General features: G+C 36.7%; 3 protein-coding genes across 5 annotated transcripts; 2 read left to right on the top strand and 1 right to left on the bottom strand.

The window, feature by feature from the left end:
- Positions 1 to 45: 45 nt before the first annotated feature.
- LOC140963346 (uncharacterized) lies at positions 46 to 813 on the top strand. The gene is made up of 2 exons (XM_073422637.1): positions 46 to 632; positions 780 to 813. Exons 1-2 carry the CDS (start codon positions 46 to 48, stop codon positions 811 to 813), a joined length of 621 nt encoding a protein of 206 aa, XP_073278738.1.
- A 1197-nt stretch (positions 814 to 2010) lies between these two features.
- On the top strand, positions 2011 to 10329 carry LOC140962939 (telomere repeat-binding factor 4-like). Of its 3 annotated transcripts, XR_012172636.1 has the most exons (7): positions 2015 to 2268; positions 3037 to 3248; positions 3379 to 3463; positions 4720 to 4803; positions 5578 to 5851; positions 5962 to 6181; positions 6284 to 6451. XR_012172636.1 is itself a non-coding variant. In XM_073422060.1 (6 exons), the coding sequence occupies exons 1-6, from the start codon at positions 2119 to 2121 to the stop codon at positions 6505 to 6507; spliced, it is 1029 nt and encodes a 342-aa protein (XP_073278161.1). In that variant the 5' UTR covers positions 2011 to 2118; the 3' UTR covers positions 6508 to 6712. The 3 variants fall into 3 exon arrangements, 2 of the variants coding, with proteins under 2 accessions (XP_073278161.1, XP_073278162.1); XM_073422060.1 differs by lacking the exon at positions 5962 to 6181 and having other exon boundaries at positions 2011 to 2268; positions 6284 to 6712; XM_073422061.1 differs by lacking the exons at positions 5962 to 6181; positions 6284 to 6451 and adding an exon at positions 10150 to 10329 and having other exon boundaries at positions 2018 to 2268.
- Positions 10330 to 17486: 7157 nt separating this feature from the next.
- Positions 17487 to 19479, bottom strand: LOC140963454 (uncharacterized). Its single transcript, XM_073422790.1, has 6 exons — positions 19292 to 19479; positions 18932 to 19183; positions 18745 to 18810; positions 18516 to 18590; positions 18358 to 18426; positions 17487 to 18161 (listed from the first exon to the last, which is right to left on the bottom strand). Exons 1-6 carry the CDS (start codon positions 19433 to 19435, stop codon positions 17691 to 17693), a joined length of 1077 nt encoding a protein of 358 aa, XP_073278891.1. The 5' UTR covers positions 19436 to 19479; the 3' UTR covers positions 17487 to 17690.
- Positions 19480 to 19703: the final 224 nt, after the last annotated feature.

The following is a 19703-nucleotide window of genomic DNA, read 5'->3' as shown; positions in this document are numbered from 1 at the left end:
GAGCCGAGGAGGAGAGCAGATGAAGATAACCACCCCACGAGAGGAATGATTCACATGATCTCGGGGGGTACTACTGATGGAGACTCTGGGCGAGCTCGGAAAGCACACGGGAGGAGGTTGGAGAATTTTGAGATATCCAGGGGTGCAGACTTACCCCAAGATGCTGTCATCAGCTTCGGGCCGGAAGACCTTCGAGGTATCGTGGCTCCTCATAACGATGCCTTGGTGGTGACAGCCATTATTGCCAACTACGATGTGGCAAGGATCTTCATTGATAATGGGTGCTCTGTAAATATATTGTTCAAGAGCACGTTGGATCAGATGAAGGTGGAAGGGGTCGAGTTTGATCCGGTCTCCACTCCTCTGTATGGGTTCGCGGGACATGCCATTCCGCCGCTGGGTCAAATTACTCTTCCCCTATCTTTGGGACGCGACCCTCGACGGGTGACAAAGATAATAACATTTACCGTGGTGGATACCCCCTCATCGTATAATGGAATCTTGGGGCGGCCAGCCTTAAAGGATTTCAGAGCCGTAGCGTCCACATATCATCAGAAGTTGAAGTTTCCTGTGGGGAAAGAAGTGGGAGTCTTGTGCGGGGACCAGAAGGTCGCGCGTCGGAGTTCTGATGGGTGTTCATTTGATTCATTCACTATATTGTTTTCAGCAGCACCCTTAGCTGCTCCCCCATATATCCTCAGTCTCTGACTTGAGCGTCGGAGGAGCTACGCCAGGACACCCTCCTGGCCCCCTTCTAACGGTCTTATTTGTGATTTCAGGCTCATGACAATTTCAAACCTGCGTCTGGATTAGTGACCCTCGCCGGGATCGGACCCTAAATTTCCCGTGAGTATCAATATGGAAAATATACTTTTGAACTTTTAAACAATCAATTGTTATGTTATTGATACCAAATTTATATATTTAAAAGCAACAAAATATATTTTTAAATAATTATTGTAATAAACTAATAAAAAATATAATATAATATCTAAAATTTTAATGTTGATATAATATATGTGATTTTTAAATAAATAATTAAACAATAAAAAATTTGGATGTATCTATTTTCTATATTAAGTTTCAGGGTAGAAAACCGACAATGAACTCTATGAACTATGGTATGACACATGTTTGTAAATTGGGAAGAGAATTGATCATTCTCTATAACACAAGAGAAATTCAGGTCAACACTTAATTATAAGATTTATACTTTATATGATAAATTAAATCTTTTTTATTTTTTTTATTCTCATTCTTGAAAAAGAAAAAATGTCTTATCTAGTATGTCAATTTAAATGTATATATAGAATGACTCATAGTTCAAATGATATTGATACGTAAATTGTATAGACAGTTTTATAAAAGGGGTGTATTCGGAACCGACCCCGATCGGGTTGAAAATCGGGGTAATGGGTACCTGATTATTTGGGTGATTCTATGCTACACTGGGAGATATAATTCCGATTTTTTTTTTTGTATAATATGATCGGTCATTTTTTATTTTCAAGTGAGATGATCGATCGAGTTGAAAATCGAGGTAATGGGTACCTGATTATTTGGGTGAGTCTATGCTACAATGGGAGATATAATTTCGATTTTTTTTTATATAAGATGATCAATCATTTTTTATTTTCAAGTGAGATGATCGATCATCTCATATAAGACAAAAACTTGTGTGAGACGGTCTCACGGGTTGTATTTGTGAGACATATATTTTATTTGTGTCATCCATGAAAAAGTATTACTTTTTATGCTAAGAGTATTACTTTTAATTGTGAATATGGGTAGTGTTGACCCGTCTCACAAATTAAGATCCGTGAGACGGTCTCACATGAGACTCACTCCTCGTATAAATATATCGATAGTAGAACTTCCGATATGACATAGACTCGGCAGGGTAATTTCACGCGAACCCCTGCCCACCTGTATTTAGAGTAGCTCGATAGTCCCCAAAGTTTCACAATATTTGCGAAGTACCCTAAAACATTTTTCTCTGGGCCCCATTTATTATTGATAATATCCCAATTTACGACTGGCGCCGCCGCAACTAAAGAGCAAAAGGCCGAAAATATATCACGGAGACAGAAATAATTTGTGCGGCGGAGGGAGGAAGAGATGGGGAATCCCAAGCAGAAGTGGACCTCAGAAGAGGAGGAAGCGCTGCGAGCCGGAGTGGCGAAGCACGGCGCAGGAAAGTGGAAGAATATTCAAAGAGACCCTGAATTCAACCACCTTCTGTTTGCTCGCTCCAACATCGATCTGAAGGTACACATTATTTGCTTAAATTAATGTATGTGGCGCCGTATACTAGTGTGAGTATCCTAGCAGCACCATTGCATAAGTTTTTATTTGAATTTACCGTTGTAATTTGTGCTCGTGTAGACATTTTCTACTAGAGTTATTTGGAACTCTTATAGCCTTCATTTTTTTTTGTTTGATATAGGGGTTGTTAAGTAAAGTTTAAAAATTGTAGTTTATTATGGATTTGTATGGTGATGCATATGAAGAAGTGAAAGAAATGTATTTAGATTAGTAATTGTGGTCTGCTTATTTATGTTGAATTTTTGTGTGTGGATATGTTTCAGTGAGTAGCTTTATTAATTTTACACCGATTTACATTTGTAATTATGACACTCTTGTGATTATGAAAAGTTTGTTACTATCATTTTTTAGCAAAGAAACGGGTCAATTGCATTTGAGAGTATTGCTCAGCGAACCATTATATTTTCTATGTGATTATATTAAACTAGAACATCATATGAAGATATAAGAATAACGTTCTTCTTAGAATATCTTCTCACCACCTATCAAATTTTCTGGATCGAAAAAGTCCCTCTCCCTCTCCCTCTTGTGTTCCCTACCAATTTTGGTTTCTATTACTACTTGTAGGTTAAGATACACATGTCCCGTGCTAACTTATACTCTATAAGCCAAAGCTTACTTTTTTGCCAGTCATTTAATTTGTTGGAAACCAAACCATTTTTAAACCAAATATGAGACAAATATGATTATCATATTGGCTTTCTTATGCAGGATAAGTGGAGGAATTTGAGTGTTGCAAATGGCCAAGGCCTAAGAGATAAATCGACGACACCGAAAGTGAAGGCAAATCCTGACTCTCTGGCTGCTCCGCTGCCCGTTGTGCAGACCTCTGCATCTGTCACTCCATCATCACTGGATGCACCAATGGACGTATCTATGATTTATTCTGCAAAACCGTTATCTGAAGGAAATAGTGCTGCCAAGTTAGTTTTGTGAAATATCCCTATGATAAATATTGCATTATCGAAATCATGTTGAGTATGTTATTTGTAAATATTATTATCTTTCTCCTCTCTTTTATTTGAGGCATGTGAAATATTACTTTGTTCTCAGGTACGATGCCATGATATATGAGGCACTGTCTACTCTCAAGGAGCCAAATGGATCAGATTCAGGCACAATTGCTAATTTCATCGAGGTCTGGTTTCTTATCAGTGATTTATCATTGGAAAGTACGAGAGATGTTTACACAATTCAGAGAGGGGATAGGGGTGATACAATTAGTTTATTATTATTATTGTGGTGGGGGATGCGAAATTTGAATTTTAAGAAAAAATTATACATGAAAATTGATTTTCATTGAGGAGGTATGACTCTCCTTTAGTAGCTACCAGATATTTCAATATGAACTTACTTCTTGAGAACTGTCACTTTAGAGAAAGAATAGGCTATCGGTATCCTCAAGATAGTTTTACATATCTAGAGATATATTGGTGGCATTCATTGATGATTCAAGCCAGGTGCTAGAAGCTGCAGTATGCAAATGAATTGGCAGCCACACTTAAGTGAAACACATATAATACACCACAACACAAGTATTTGCTTGATAATGACATGTCCTTGCCATAAATAATGTTGCAGTTAAGATGTAGTTTTTAGCTCCGTCTTTTGAGGGATGGTGTTCTTTATGTTTACATTTTGAATTATTTTTGATTTTGGTGGCCTCATCAGGAATCCTAACAGCTGCATGTATCTCTTGCTCTAGTGTATCTGTGTTTTTCTTACACTTTGTTTTAAATCCCTTTAGATTATTTTTGATGCAAAGTTAATCATGATCCCCATGCTAGCTATCTAAATATTGCTTCTTTTAGGAGTTTCTCTGATATGTTTTTTTTATCTGCCAGCTAACTATATGTGATGTTCCCCACAGAAGTCTTTTATAAGATTAAAATTTACATAGGATAACTTACCATTTTATTTATGATTAATGATTTATAGCAGTCTTAATGGAAAACCTTGTATTTTAAACTGATTAGAAGACTGCTTCTAATCTTTATAAATAATGACACTGTTCGTTGTGACTTGTGACATAAAGTTTACATGTTTTAGAATTTCAAGTCTTTCAACTGATGCAGAATACTTCTGCAGCTCTATGTGATTTTTACATTATATCTGGAAGATGAATTTGCCTGGCCATATATATATTTAAAATTTTTCGGTGTTTCATAGCTTTTTGTGAATCAGAAGAAAGAAGGCTGTTTAATTTGGATACTTTTGGTAGCTTGATCATACTGATTGTGCTCATGAACAAGATATGTTGTGGTATATTGATATCTATCAGCTCATTGTCAAATGTTACCGTGTCTTTTGCTTTTTTTATCATTGTTATTCTCCCTGCTTATATTTCTTGTTCAGAATAACTAAAGATTTTTGTGTTTTGACTGATTCATTCAGCAAAGGCAAGAGGTTCCACAAAATTTCAAACGGGTTCTGAGTTCTAGATTAAGGAGGCTCGTTCTTCAACACAAACTTGAAAAGGTAAAATTTTTCTCGACTCTACCATGCAATGCAGGTCCTAGTTGAGTACCTTTTTTGTACTTATCCCTATGACCCTATCTTGTATGGAACTTGTGTTCTGTTTGTATGATTGGGTCTGCATTTTTTTATTTATTTTTTCGGGAGATTGTTTTGAATTGAATTCTGCCTTTTAATTATTGGTGGTGACTGTTAATGATTCATTGCTGGTTTTAATGATTAAATTACTGGTTAAACGAGACTCTACACCATGTTTTTTCTATGAGGGCATTGTTAGTGTATCAGATTATTTGACTTGGTGGCAGTTTCCATAACTGGTTTGAACATTGTTCATGAATTGTTAGTTCGGAAAATTTTCTTAATAAACGGATCATGTGATTATATAGCATTTAGACATCCATACTTTAGTATGTGGATTGCCTTGGCAAAAGTATCAAAAGAAAACCGAGCTAAAAATGATAAGGTTGAGCTGTTTTATATCTTGTTCTCTGTTCTGTAATCTAATTCTTGGTTCTGACTTAACCATTCAAATTATGGCTAGATTTCCTTATTCTTGGTTGGATTTCCACGTTATCTGTCAAACGCTTGAAATGTAAATGATGCCACAGATCTAATCACTCGATTTCATGCCTTGTTATTGTGAAAATAGATTGATACATCCAGAACCAGGAATGTCATGGAAGCATTCTGACTGTTTTTCTTCGAAACCCAAGTTTATGTAAAAAAAAACATTAAATCATGCGGGCATCTGTCTAATCTTCTAAGTTCCAAATGCAGATTCAGAATTGTTACAGACTGAAAAGAGATGCACTACCAGACATGAAAACCCCCAACGTGGGACTGAAAGACTCCCACCCTAGACAGATTCAGAGCATTGGATTACTTGGGGATACTGTTGAAGATGCAGCGAGGTCCACTGCTTTCAGAATTGCAGAGGCTGAAAATAAATCATTTGTAGCTGCTGAAGCCGTGAAGGAGGCAGAAAGGGTAGCAATGATGGCTGAAGAAATGGAAGCCCTCCTGCAGTTTACTACAGATTGTTTTGATCAATGTATTCCTTCAAATTCATCTTTCTTTTATTTTTCTCTTTCTTGCTATTATCTATCTTTTACCGTATCAAATGTTATATATGATGGTGATGATGCAATTGAAATCTTTTAGACGCACAACAGTCTAGACATCATCTAAGTGATGTGACTGGGTGAAAATGGGTGTGAGATGCGTGGACAATTTCACCGAGTCGGGTTGTGAAAATGATAAGGAATGAAAGCCTAGTAAGATGTGTCCAAACCAGGGGCGTCTTCTTACGGGTTGAGTACCCGGGCTGAGGACCCTGTTGATCGGGTGATTGACGAAGCAGCTGGCTCGGGTGCTCAACCTGGTAATTTATCATCTCCGACCTCTTCCTTTATTTTCCCTTATTTTTTACTTTGTACTTGGTTCTTAATAGTTTCGCTTTTCTCTTTCTTTTGGTTTTTGACAGATAACTCGGAAATGCAAGACGTCTTTGCAAGGAGGTGGGCGGCTGAGAAAGCAGCCAAAGAGAAAAAACTTGCGTCCTGGAAAGCTGCTGCTGAGAAGAAGAAATTGGTTCAGCCAACGCTTACCGAAATTCGACCGTCTGCTGTGGCCGAGGAGGAGGCTGCCAGGCTAGACAACTCCACCCCGGCAGAAAATCCAAAGGAGGGGGGGAATGGTTCGGGCTGATTTCTCGGAAGATTAAGCAGATCACATTCCTCTTATCCAGAAGAAAAAAAAACGGTGGCAAGCCCGGAACTGATCCTCCTCGAGGGCAATAAAGGAGGACACCAAGGCACCTCCCGAACAACTCAATCAACTTCTTCTCCTCCGACTCAACCTCTCACTGAGCCTCTTCACTCCAGCTCGCAAGGAGCCCGAGGCAACCTTTTCTCGGAGGGAGCTTCGTACCGGGGTTAGGCTCCTCAAGCAGATGCTTCTTCCCGCTGAGAAGGCCTATCTGAGGGGTTCTCTTCGACCCCGAAGCTTTTTGAATGATCTGACTCGGTCTTTTCTGTAAGTTATACTTTTTTCCTCTTCTCCAATTTTTTTTTAGTACTAACTACTGCTGAACATGGTGTTCAAATGCTGATTTCGGCCTTCGAAGAAGTAGCCGCAGTGGCCACGAAGGAAGGCGGTCGAGCCCGGGCCACCCAAGAGCTTTACGAGCAACTTCAAGGAGAACCGTCCTGAGTTCGATCAGCTCATGAAGAAGCAGTCACCGGCCTTCACGCTACTTTGGACACAACGAATCAACAACTATCAGTGGCCCAGGCAGATCTGGCTAAAACGAGAGAGGGCGTGGATGCCAGCCTCGTCTGGGAGGAAACTTTACATGGGCGTATCTCTGTCTTGGAATCAGAGAATCGTTCTTTATCCGAGGAGATAGAGAATCAACAATCCCGGGCTGCTGTTGCTGAGAATGCCCTGGCGACATCTGCGTACTCTCAGGAGAAATGGCGAACCTCCTTCCTCCAGTCTCCTGAGTTCAAGATGGCAATTGAGGATCGGGCTTATTATTTCTTCCGAACCGGCTGTGACAAATGCCAAGAGCAATTTGAAGAGGCCGGGCTTTTTCCGGAGGAAAGAGAAGACTTTCTTAGTTTTGATCGAGCCATAGCGTCCCTTCCCAAGGAGGCTGAAGAAGAGAACTAGGAGGCTGAAGGACAGCCGTGCCCGATAGATTTAGAATAGCTTTGTAATTTTCCTTTTTTTTTTCGGTTCTTTTAATGTAATTTTGGCCTTAGGCCTTTCATTTAATGAAATCTTATTTCGCATGTCTTTCTTTTTGTAGATATACTCCATATTGAAAACATATCCTGAACTTTAAATAAAAATTGAAAAATACTTCAAGTCTTGAATAATAATCGTGTTTCTTTTTTCCACCGACTGTCAAATCCTCAGAAATTTTTCTAAGTGTTGGAAAATAACCGAAGTTGAATAAAATACCAGGGTCTCATGCCTCCTGGGTTTAAAATTTTACCGGGGCTTCATGCGTCCCGGGTGAAATACGAATCCCTGGTCTTATTGGATAACCAGGGTACTGAGCCCTGGGCCAAGGTATGGGTCTCTGGACTTACTGGATAACCAAGGTACGGAGCCCTGAGCCAGGTTAAGGGTCCTTGGACTTACTGGATAACCAGGGTACGGAGCCCTGAGCCAAGGTACGGGTCCCTGGACTTACTGGATAACCAAGGTACGGAGTTTTGGGAAAGGGTACGAAGCTCTGGACTTATGCCAAGTCTTTCTGAATCATTCTTTCATCTTATTGAATTGTAGATACCAGTACAATACTCTATCAAACATAATACTTTTTAAAATGAAAAACATTTCATGGTCTCTTAAGAGAGCGTCCCTGATCGTCTTCTAAGTAGAATGTTCCCGAGCTAACTTTTCGAATAATTTTGAATGGACCCTCCCAACGAGCTTCTAACTTGCCCACTTCCCCGACTGGATTTACTTTCTTCATAACTAAATCCCCAATCTGAAAATCTCGTACCCAGACGCGGCTATTATACAGCAATCTTCAAAGGCACATGATGAGAAAAATGCCCTGCATTCACCCTCTTATGAGATCTCTCCTCGGGTCTGACCACCCGGTCACCTCTCTTTCTCTTCAAAGCATCTCGCTTCTATTTATGAGCTTCTTCAATTTTAATATACTTTTCTGCCCGAGCTAGAAGATCCTCAAAGTCCCCGGGCTGTTTCTTGGTTAATGAGCGAAAAAAATCCCCCTCCCGTAGTCCTTGTGTGAATGCAGTGGTTTTCGTCTTAGGGGGGCGTATGAGGGGACATCCAAAGCGACTCGATTGAATCTCATGATGTATGCCCTTAGAGTTTCTTCAGGGCTCTGCTTTACCTCGAACATACTAAAAGTGATTTTTTTATATTTCTTGCTGCTGCTAAAATAGTGTAAGAATAATTTCTGGAAATCATCGAAAGACTGAATGCCTCGAGGGGACAGTCTTTCAAACCATCTTTGGGCCGAGTGAACCAGAGTAGTCAAGAACACCTTGCACTTGATATTGTCTTCATAACAATGCAACATAGCCATATTTTCGAACCGAACGAAGTGTTCTTTCGGATCAGAACTCCCGTCGTATTCTTTTATCTTTGCATATTTGAAATGCCCTGGCAGAGGCTCCCGGATGATGACATCAGAAAAAGGGCATCCCTTAGCCATCACCGGAGTGTTGTCCCGATCCCTAACTTGCCCCTCCAAGACCTTCACTTTCCTCCTTAATTCTTCCAGTTCTTCCGCCACAGTAGGGGATTTAGAACCAGCACTTGACTCATTTTCCTCCGCCTCTCCATCCTCTCCTCTGCCCCCTTGCTCCCTCTCTTGCTCACGTTCTGGCTGGGTAGAATGATGGGAGGGGGCTCTCTTTGCCATGGCTTTCTCGACGGCGTCGGATACAATCCGGGCTAATTCTTCGGGTGATAAGGTAATTGTAGGCTGAGGATTAGTGAGTGGCGGGCCACCTTGACCAGAGAGAGGTAGGTCGCCTCAGGAACTCTAGAGCTTTCTTTGTTTGTTCTTCTGGTAGGAGCCATATCCATGTCTTGAAACTCAAATTCCCACAGACGGCGCCAATGATGTGACCTGGTGAAAATGGGTGTGAGATGCGTTGGCAATTTCACGTGGTCGGGTTGTGAAAATGATAAAGAACGAGAGCCTAGTGAGATGTGTCCAAACCAGCAGTTTCTTCTTCTTAGAAAAACCAGTAGTGACCTGTAAACACGAAGATAACCACGTGAATGGGCGCCGGAGGGATGTCAGGTGTGGCCACTCCGATGTTAAAGTCAGCAGATGGGTGAGGAAAGAGCTATGTAGCCAAGAGAAAATATTGTAGAAATGGTGTGGGCAAGATATATATGTGAATCCCTGTTTAAAGTTTAATCAAACATGATATTTTTAACAAGGAAGTCAATGATGACCTTGTTTTCAGTGTCCACTTACTAATTATGGCAAGATGATTGCTCATACCCTACTTTCTGACAACTTTTCTGACACGCCAAATCCGTGTGATTCTGACAGTAATGATTACCAAAATAAGATATTGCATACTTGTGCACTCGAGTGCAGTGCTACTATCGAGGTAGCCCGGCTAGAAAGCCCTGACCTGGGAGCTTGTCTGGAAGTCCGGGCTTCTGGTAGCTCGGGTTTATGCCCGGTTGCTAATAGCCCGGGGAGATGATGTCTCAGGCATATATTTGCCCGCTTATCTGTCAGATTGGTCCAAAACTTTTCATAACCTGATCCGTGACCCGGACTTCCCCGGGGTATCATCACTAAGAAATTTGGAATTAATGTGTTTTTCACTTTGGCAGGTTTGCATGGTGAGGTTCTGCTTATGACATAGCATCTGCATTGCATCTCACAAAAGAAACTAAAAACCTATGAAGAAATTTGTAGATCGATCTGTTACGTAGCTGCGATATGTTCTGGAGCTTGAGTAAATATGAGCTAAGTTCGCCTCAGGTGTTAGCACATTGTAAGGTGAACTTGAATGAGAGAATGAGCCGACTTTGTATAACTCAATTGGATTCTTAGATATGTTAATAATACTGTAAGTAAAAAAATTTAAAGTCGTTGACTTATTACATGAATAGAAGGTTAAAATTTAACTTGATACAAAGCCAACAATCATCGCTCAAATATTTTAGAATTGTCCAAAAGAGTTTGCATGATGATGCTAAAGGATTTTGGGAGTTCTAGGAGGACGAAAACTAGTTTGTTTATTTATTTTATTTTATGTTTTTTAGTTTTAATATAATTTGAATATGCTATTACTAGGGGGATGAGACTTGTTTATTTGGCTTGATTTGGATGGTTTAAGAGTAGATTCAAAAGGATGGATTTGAATTGATATGTATAATTTAAAATTTGAAAATAAAAATAGCTTAAAATTGAAGTGAAAGGATTTCTAATTTATAGATTTCAAAATTGTACAAACAAGTGAAGTGGATTTGGATTTAAGATTTGTTATCGGATTCCTTCGTCCAAACATGGTCGGAATATACTCTCTTTTTGAAGATGAAAACCATTATGTTGAAATTCGATATCGATTGCTTTTTCTCCTAAAAATAAAGAAAATCATATTTACGTAAAATTAGCATGATAAAAATAATAATTTTTATTATTTATAGATTTACGAATAAGAAATCATGTAAAAATTTACTTTATTGCAGAAGTTCTTTGACATGATAATTAAGTCGAATCGATCTAAAGTCTAACCAATAACCATGCAAACCTCATGAGCAACCGATATTTGTAGCCGAAGCCGATACACCAGTCAGGATTTGAAATATACCCCAGTTAATTTTTTTTAACTAAAAACAAAATAATCCATAACAATTAAAATCATAACTATGATATTTGTTCATCGTAGTATCAAAAAATTTCTCATTAACAAGATCTTCAATATTTTGGTTATTGAACTCTTAAGATTCAGAAACCGACAAAACATTGACAATGTAATATTATATCTCCATCACCGCCTGCAAGAAAATTTAATGAAGATCAAATAAAACGAATATATCTAAAACCATTCATTTAATATGTTTAGATGATTAAATTAAATATTTTTAAACTAAAATATACACAGATAATCTTTATAGCCATAATCTTATTATTCTTCGAAGTATAATATTCATCAATTATAGAATCTGAGTCTATGTTTAAAGCAAACTCTCTGTCAATATAGATAATCATAGAATCTGTCAAAAAACAATCTCTCATTTTACTACGAAGAACTGTTTTAACATACTTCATAGCCGAAAATGCACGCTCCGTAGTTACCGTGGAAACAGGCCACAAGTCTCCCTCCGCCCCTGCATAGAAGCACAAAAATATATATATAATTAACCAAAATTTATAAACTGCCAATACAGGTATAAATCAAGAATGAGTCCAGCTGCCGAACTACAAGAGTAATAATTCAATTGTTAATCACCATGTCCAAATTTGAGGTACTTCAAAAATGGCCCATTCTCCATGATATCGAGCGAATCAAACGTCAAATTTGTTTTGTTTTGCGATTATAAGCACATCCTACATCAGTTGAAGCAGATGATCCTAGAAGAGACATCAAGTAACCAGTGCTTCATTTCATTTTTTGTTGGTTCATTGTCATCTGTTTAGCAAGCCTGGAGAAAACAAAGTAAATAAACGCGACCAGCTTCTTTTGACCATCACTAGCCAACTCGTGTAAACACACTGGAGGACACAAACCCATCGAAGAACATCATGTCAGAATTTTTCTAAAAATCATGTTTTTTACGTATACATGAACATGAAAAACAATATGTGGAAGCTTAAATCGAGTGTTACTTCCAGCCATTGAAAATCGAGTGTGCACAATAAATATGAGAAAATATCACATCATAGTTTCATTAAATTTGTTCTTACAACAAAATTACATAAAAGAACCAAGTCCCATACTTTCTGTATGATCCTTAAATTTCAATGGTGGCATGCCCTTAGTCAAAGGATCCGCAATCATCAATTCAGTGCTAATGTGCTCGATAAGTAACTTCTTATCTTTAACACGTTCTCGTATGGCTAAATACTTAATGTCGATGTGCTTGCTTCGACTACCACTTTTGTTATTTTTAGCCATAAAAACAGCAGCTGAATTCTCACAATATATTCTTAATGGCCTAGATATAGAATCCATAATTCTAAGCCCTAAAATGAAACTCTTCAACCATACACCATGTGAGGTTGCCTCAAAACAAGATACAAACTCAGCTTCCATGGTAGAAGTAGCTGTCAATGTCTGCTTTGCACTTCTCCAAGATATAGCTCCACCAGCTAGCATGAAAATATATCCTGAAGTGGATTTTCTTGAATCAATGCAGCCATCGTAGTCTGAATCAAAGTAGCCAATTACTTCCAAATTCTCAGTTCGTCTAAACATAAGCATATAATCTTTGGTCCCTTGAAGGTACCTCATGACTTTCTTTGCAGCTTTCCAATGGTCTAAACCTGGATTACTCTGATATCTTCCCAACATCCCAACAACAAATGCAATGTCAGGTCTAGTGCAAACCTGAACATACATCAAGCTTCCGACAGCAGAAGCATAAGGAATGTTTTTCATTTGTTCCCGCTCTAGATCATTCTTTGGGCATTGGCTCAAATTGAATTTATCGCCTTTCACAACGGGAGCTATAGTTGGTGAACAATCTTTCATCCGATATCTCTCTAAAACTTTGTTTATATAGGTTTCTTGAGACAAACCTATAATACCTCGAATTCTGTCTCTATGTATCTTAATGCCAATGACATAAAATGCATCGCCCATATCCTTCATATCAAAGTTTTTAGAGAGAAAATGTTTCACCTCATATAACAAACCTTTATCATCGGTTGCAAGTAATATATCATCCACATATAGAATAAGGAAACAAATCTTGCTCTCACTGACCTTCTGGTATATACATTGATCCATGAGGTTCTCAACAAATCTGAATGAAGAGATAACATCATGAAATTTTAAATACCATTGACGGGAAACTTGTTTCAATCCATATATAGATTTCTTAAGCTTACAAACCAATTGCTCACCATTACTAGAGTAGAATCCTTCAGGTTATTTCACATAAACCTCTTCCTCTAGTTCTCCATTGAGAAATGCTGTTTTCACATCCATTTGTTGCAAATCTAAGTCAAAATGTGCAACTAATGCTAGACTGATACGGAGAGAATATTTTTTAGATACAGGAGAAAAAGTCTCGATTCCTTCCTGCTGAGTGAATCCTTTAGCAACGAGTCTTGCTTTATACCTTTCAATGTTGCCTAATGAGTCTTTCTTTGTTTTAAAGACTCATTTACATCCAATGGCTTTTACACCATCAGGCAACTGAACAAGATCCCAGACTCCATTAACTGCCATAGAATTCATCTCTTCTTTCATAGCATTAAACCATAGTTTTGACTCATTACAATTCATGACTTGTGAAAATGTTTCAGGATCATTTTCGGCTCCGATGTTAAAATCCGATTCTTGTAAATACACAACATAATCACTAGATATAGATGATCTTCTTATTCTAGTAGATCTCCTAAGGTTGTTTGGTTGATCAACAATTTCTTGTTGTTCTTCATTAACTATTTGATCTACTGGATTTTCATCAGCGATTTGTGGAACTTCAGTAACTGGTTGTCTAACACCCATTTGGTCTTGAGGGGTGTGAATAACGACCAATCTGTCCATTGAATAAGAGGGTTGTGCATTAATGTGATCATTCTCAAAAACTAAGTCATGATCACTCCCATTAATGAAGTCATTTTCAAGAAATTTTGTATTTCTTGATTTCACAATTCTAGTGTTGTGAGATGAACAATAGAATCTGTACCATTTGGATTTTTCGACATACCCAATGAAATATCCACTTATAGTTCTTGGGTCCAGTTTCTTCTCATGTGGGTTGTAAACTCTTATTTAAGAAGGACAACCCCAAACGCGTATATGTTGCAAACTCGGTTTCCAACCTTTAAATAACTCAAATGGCGTCTTTGAGACAACCTTAGTTGGAACTCGGTTTAATATATACACAGCTGTCTTAAGAGCTTCAGTCTACAAGGATTTAGGAAGTTTGGAGCTACTTAACATGATCCTCACCATGTCCAATAATGTTCGGTTTCTCCTCTCAGCTACGCCATTCTGGTCCGGAGAACCAGGCATAGCATATTGGGCAACAATCCCATGTTCCTGGAGAAACTTCGCAAACAGACTAGGTGCTTGTCCATTCTCAGTGTATCTACCGTAATATTCTCCACTCTATCTGTTCTCACAATCTTAATATGTTTTCCACATTGCTTCTCCGCTTCAGTCTTAAAAACCTTAAAGGCTTCAAGTGCTTCGTTTATGTTATGAAGCATGTAGATATACATGTATCGTGAATAATCATCAATAAAAGAGATTAAGTATTTCGGACCTTGCATGTCCATATCTGGACAACAAATATCTGAATATATGATTTCTAATATTTCTGTACTCCTCTTGGCACCTTTTTTAGACTTATTGGTCTGCTTTTCCTTAATGCAGTCCACACAAGTCTCAAAATCAGTAAAATCTAAAGTACTGAGTACTTCATCATTTACTAATCTTTTAATTCTCTCTATGGAGATGTGTCCCAATGTAATTCATGTTTTAAAAATCTAGTGACATAAAATTTGCCTGTGGGCTAAAATTTTAATTCAATAAGATTTTTCTGTAACTATATGATAAAACTATCAAAATGTATTTTCCTTAACTCTTGTGGATAAATTAAGAAAAATATAATTTGATATTTTAACCTAATTAGTTATATAAATATAATAAAAATCCCTGTGGAGTAAAATTTATTATGTTTATATAATTAATTACAATTGTTGTCCATTATGTGATCCAAATCCACTTAATGCATAATTTTTCATAATTAAGGATGTTGTGGCTATTCCTCAATTATTTAAAATTATATGGTTCACTGGAAAAAATTTTGGCTTTACTTAATGCTTTATATAATAATTATTTCGCAATCAACACTTTTCAAGAGTGCTCTCAGGAAAGATAGGTAGTGCTAAGACCCTTTAAATACCTAACTCCTAGACAGAGCAACGTTCCTCAGGGAGACCAGTGGCTAGTCAAGGCAGTTTAAACCGATCTATGAAGAACTCCCTCTGATCATGTTTTCTTACGTCACCTTATAATTATTATTCAACTTAATTATCCACATTTATGTGAATCTTTATAAGCCAAAATTTTTTATTAAATAATTTTATATTCACATTTTTACTTAATATGAACAAATATGTTCCCTATCCGTTTTTCTCTTCAATCAGAGTAGTGATAAAGTGAGGATCACATTTACGTGAAAAATGTGGGCCCCTCATCAGTTTTTTTCTTTTATCAGAGTAGTGATAAAGTGATGATTATTTGTTCATTTGTGAACATCTGAAATATTTTATAATATTATATTCACATCTTACTTGATATGTTCATTTTAAATTATAAACAACTCGATATAATTTAATATGAACATAATGTGAATATTGATGTACTAATTATTTTTCAATATTATTTGAATTTTAGATTTCAAGAATAAATGCAAACATAATATTAAATTTGCATGTACACATCAAACACTTATCCATAATATTTGATATTATATCTAACATGCAAAAATAATTCCTAAACATGTATTAGAAATTACATCGATCTTTGAATTATTTTAATGTGTACAAATTATTTACCAAATGATATATGTATACTGAATTATACATATAATTTAATTACACATTAATTAATTAATGATTTATTTATTATTATTATTAATAATAAATAAATAATTTTTTTTAAAAAAATACCGACAATTGCAAGCAATTGTCAAAATGTGTGGGTCCCACAATTTTTTTAAATAAAAAATTAATTGAATTGATTGCCCACATTATTGTTTATCTGAAGAAAATTGAACCGCAATTGATTGAATTGCATGTGAAGGCTCCATATACACGTTATTCATTTTAATTAGTGGGCTCCATATATTAAATGTGTAGACGTTATTGCATATTGATTGAATCAAAATGAATTGCATGCACTTCATTTTCAAACCATTTTCTTGAAATTTCTCCTGTATTATTAGTTCATCTCCTCCGAAAATTTCAGAAAACCAAATCTCCAATTTTTTAAGATTTCAAAGAAGAAGTTTAAGGTGCAACCGAGAACAAAATTCTCTGGTAAGTTTATATCATTTTATCTGATTTTCAACTTCAAGTTTTTTACGCAAAACTTTCGTGATATCCAATTTTTNACTTAAAATTCTTTTCCCAAAATTTCATGATATGAAAACAAATATTTTCAAGGCAGAGATATCACGGCTCTGATACCAAATGTTAGAAAATTTTTCTCAAAATCATGTTTTTTACATATACGTGAACATGAAAAACAATATGCGGAAGCTTAAATCAGTTGTTACCTCCAGCCATTGAAAATTTTGATTTCTCTGATTTTTTTCTCGGTTGATGCCTTCTAAGCACTCCACCCTCTCAATAGATGATGTAAATTTTTCTTATAAGGTGTGTGCTTAGGGACCTCAATCGCTCTATTTATAGGCGTTTCTCATTCCATCGATGAGTGTATCGGGAGCCGAGATTCAGAAGAAGAATCGTGTACGCAGCTAAATTTTCTTGGCTGTCGCCAATATCAATTTGTACACGCTACTTCTTTTAATATGTGTCACGTTTTTCTTACACATCAAAGAAACAAACCGGGACATGTTATGATTCATTCTCATGTAATTATTGGTCAACAAAACATAAACCCCATTGCAGATGCCATAAGACGAAAGAAAACTCGAAGAATAGATGAATGAAATGATCGAATTGTGTCTCTATTTATAATCGAATTTTGAAGTGTGAAACCACGTGCATTTATTGAATTACGTATGAAATTTCCTTCTTTCTACAACTTTTCAACACATCCTGCAAAATACGACCCGCCATTTCCTCAAAATTAATCACCACTGGAAATGCCATTTCTTGTGTGCCGACAAACAGAACATAAACCCCATTGCAGATGTCATCAGATACCACTGCTCAATGGGCCTCTCAGGTAACTGAAACTAGAAACACATATTGAAACGAGAATTCGACAGAAACTTTCTTGCTTGATTTTTCATTAACTTTAATACATGATATGAGGAAAAATACAACAGAATATATAAACATATTACACACCCCAATGAAGAAAAATCCCAAAAACACACTACTACCTCTTCAAAGCACAATGTAATAAATCCTACATGTAAACGCAGTTGGACAACTGTAAACTACCCCAACTATAAATTCTAGTTAAAATATCATTCGTCTGTTCATTCATTTTATATCATCTAGACCACATCCTTTTCTTGCTATCCCTTTCCTTAATCTCTTGAACTGGATCTCTGCTAGTTACCTTTCGAACCAATGGCCTTTGTGCAGGGGCAATTGGCTTGCTCATTCTTGAAACCCTGGCAAATTGTTTGGGTGGATCCGAATGCCTCCCTTTGTTGTCGCCAACTGGAGTTCGCACTACAACTTTATTCTCAACTTCACTGTTACTTGAAAATCTCTTCTTTCGGGCCTCATGAAGAAGGGAGTCGTTTTCCTTCACCATAACAGATGGGGCCTGAATGACTTGGCGGTTCATTGAATTTGTACTTCTTAAGATACGGTGCTCAACCTCATTTGCGACCTCATCTATTATCACTCGTTTGGCTTCAACAGGTGTGGATCCCAACAAATTGGAAGATTCAGATAGCGTCGTGGATTCTAGCTGTTTTTCTCGCTCTCTTAACTTGTCTTCAAGATCTTTAATCTGCCATCAGCAAAGAAACTCATTCATTCATCCTCGTTGACCAAGGAACTTGGCGATATTGTATCCAACAAATTTATACATCTACAACCTATGCATTGAAATATGAACCAAGAAATCTAGAAAAGAGAAATAAGCATTGTTATATTCACAAGAACAGTCATCGTAAAGTGGAAATTGATTTCTAGAAAACAAACACCTTTTGTTGAAACAAGAGAGGCTCAGAATTCAGTTCATGTTCCTTAAGCCCTCTCTCGAGTTCTTTGATCTAAAACAACGAGAAATTAAATATTTACGACTGGTTAGCTGAAATGAAATGTAATAGAAGGATAATCAAATAAGAACAAAAAATGGAACCTTGCTCTGAAGAATTACTGAAGAAGACTCGTACTCTTGTGCTTGCTCTTTCAGCTTGGTCTCAAGTTCATTAACCTTCGCCAAGTAGAATTAAAGTTAATAAACAAACTTCTATTGTTTCACAGAAATTAAAAATCCACCGTACACTCCATAATATTTTTTCATTTTCGATTGAAGTTATTGAATGTAATGCCAAGGGAAGAGTACTGAAGGAGTTGATAAAAAGAACCTTATTCTTGTACAATGTTGATTCGAGGCTTTCTCTTTCTTTGAGCTTGTTCTCCAAGTTCATCACCTTTACAAAGAAAAAAAAGAATATTATATCAATTCGAAGACATTTTACCAAGTTTTTCAAGTTATTTTATATATTTCCAATTTACAAATTGAAAGTATAATGGTCACCTTCAACGTATTACCTTCAGTTGAAGTTTGGCAGAAATTTCCTCATTCTCTTTTATGCTCTCTGAAAGATTTAAAATTTGTCTCTCGGATTGGCTTTGCAATGACGTCTTGAACTCAACTTGGGTTTCTAATTCTTTTATTCTTTCTAGATGATTTCTGTAAATCTGATCCCTACCTTTAGCTTTAGTCTCTAGGTTTTGTAAGTTGTCCTCCAGCTTTTTCAGAGATTCGTCTTTGAACTTAGATTCTTGCCTGGCTTTATCAAGCTACAGAAAAAAATCGTAAATGGAGAAGATTAGAGTTCCGAATTCAAGAGAATCCTTGAAAAGATAATTGATGTGTTATCTGAGACAGTGATAGAAACAAAAATATACCATCATTTTCAACTTATGAATCTCGGCAGTATCAATTTGCTTTCTAGCTGGACCCAACTCAACTCCTCTTACTCGGGTTGCAAAGTTCAGAGAACTCAAAGTTTCACTTGAATCCCGATCGGAGGGACTGATTTGTACAAACATCAAAGTTTTTGAATCACCACCTAAAACATCAAGAAAAGATTGTAGTAGAAGAAAGAATAGACACTTACCACTGATTAAAAAAAAGGATAGACACTTTGCAGAATTAGAAAACAAATGTCATTGTCACAAAAAAAAAAAAAAAAAAAAAAGAAAAAATTTAAAATGAATACAAAAAAAAAGAAAAAAAAAAGAAAAATGCAATCTTTTACAGAAAGCATAAAAATAAAAAAAAAAGAAAAAAAAAAAAAAAAAAAAAAAAAGAAAAATG

The sequence above is a fragment of the Primulina huaijiensis genome, chromosome 17 (genome assembly GCF_012295235.1).
Source record: "Primulina huaijiensis isolate GDHJ02 chromosome 17, ASM1229523v2, whole genome shotgun sequence".
Classification (NCBI taxonomy): Eukaryota; Viridiplantae; Streptophyta; class Magnoliopsida; order Lamiales; family Gesneriaceae; genus Primulina; species Primulina huaijiensis.
Note: the sequence above shows the minus strand (reverse complement) of the source record. Positions and strands in the feature narration are given on the sequence as shown.

Coding starts and splice junctions, on each gene's coding strand:
- LOC140963346 (XM_073422637.1), top strand. CDS start 46: ATGATTCACATGATCTCGGGGGGTACTACTGATGGAGACTCTGGGCGA. Junction 633..779: donor GCGCGTCGGAGTTCTGATGG/GTGTTCATTTGA, acceptor TTGTGATTTCAG/GCTCATGACAATTTCAAACC.
- LOC140962939 (XM_073422060.1), top strand. CDS start 2,119: ATGGGGAATCCCAAGCAGAAGTGGACCTCAGAAGAGGAGGAAGCGCTG. Junction 3,249..3,378: donor GAAGGAAATAGTGCTGCCAA/GTTAGTTTTGTG, acceptor CTTTGTTCTCAG/GTACGATGCCATGATATATG. Junction 5,852..6,283: donor TACAGATTGTTTTGATCAAT/GTATTCCTTCAA, acceptor GGTTTTTGACAG/ATAACTCGGAAATGCAAGAC.
- LOC140963454 (XM_073422790.1), bottom strand. CDS start 19,435: ATGTTTGTACAAATCAGTCCCTCCGATCGGGATTCAAGTGAAACTTTG. Junction 18,427..18,515: donor CAGTAATTCTTCAGAGCAAG/GTTCCATTTTTT, acceptor TCGTTGTTTTAG/ATCAAAGAACTCGAGAGAGG. Junction 18,162..18,357: donor CTCTCTTGTTTCAACAAAAG/GTGTTTGTTTTC, acceptor TGCTGATGGCAG/ATTAAAGATCTTGAAGACAA.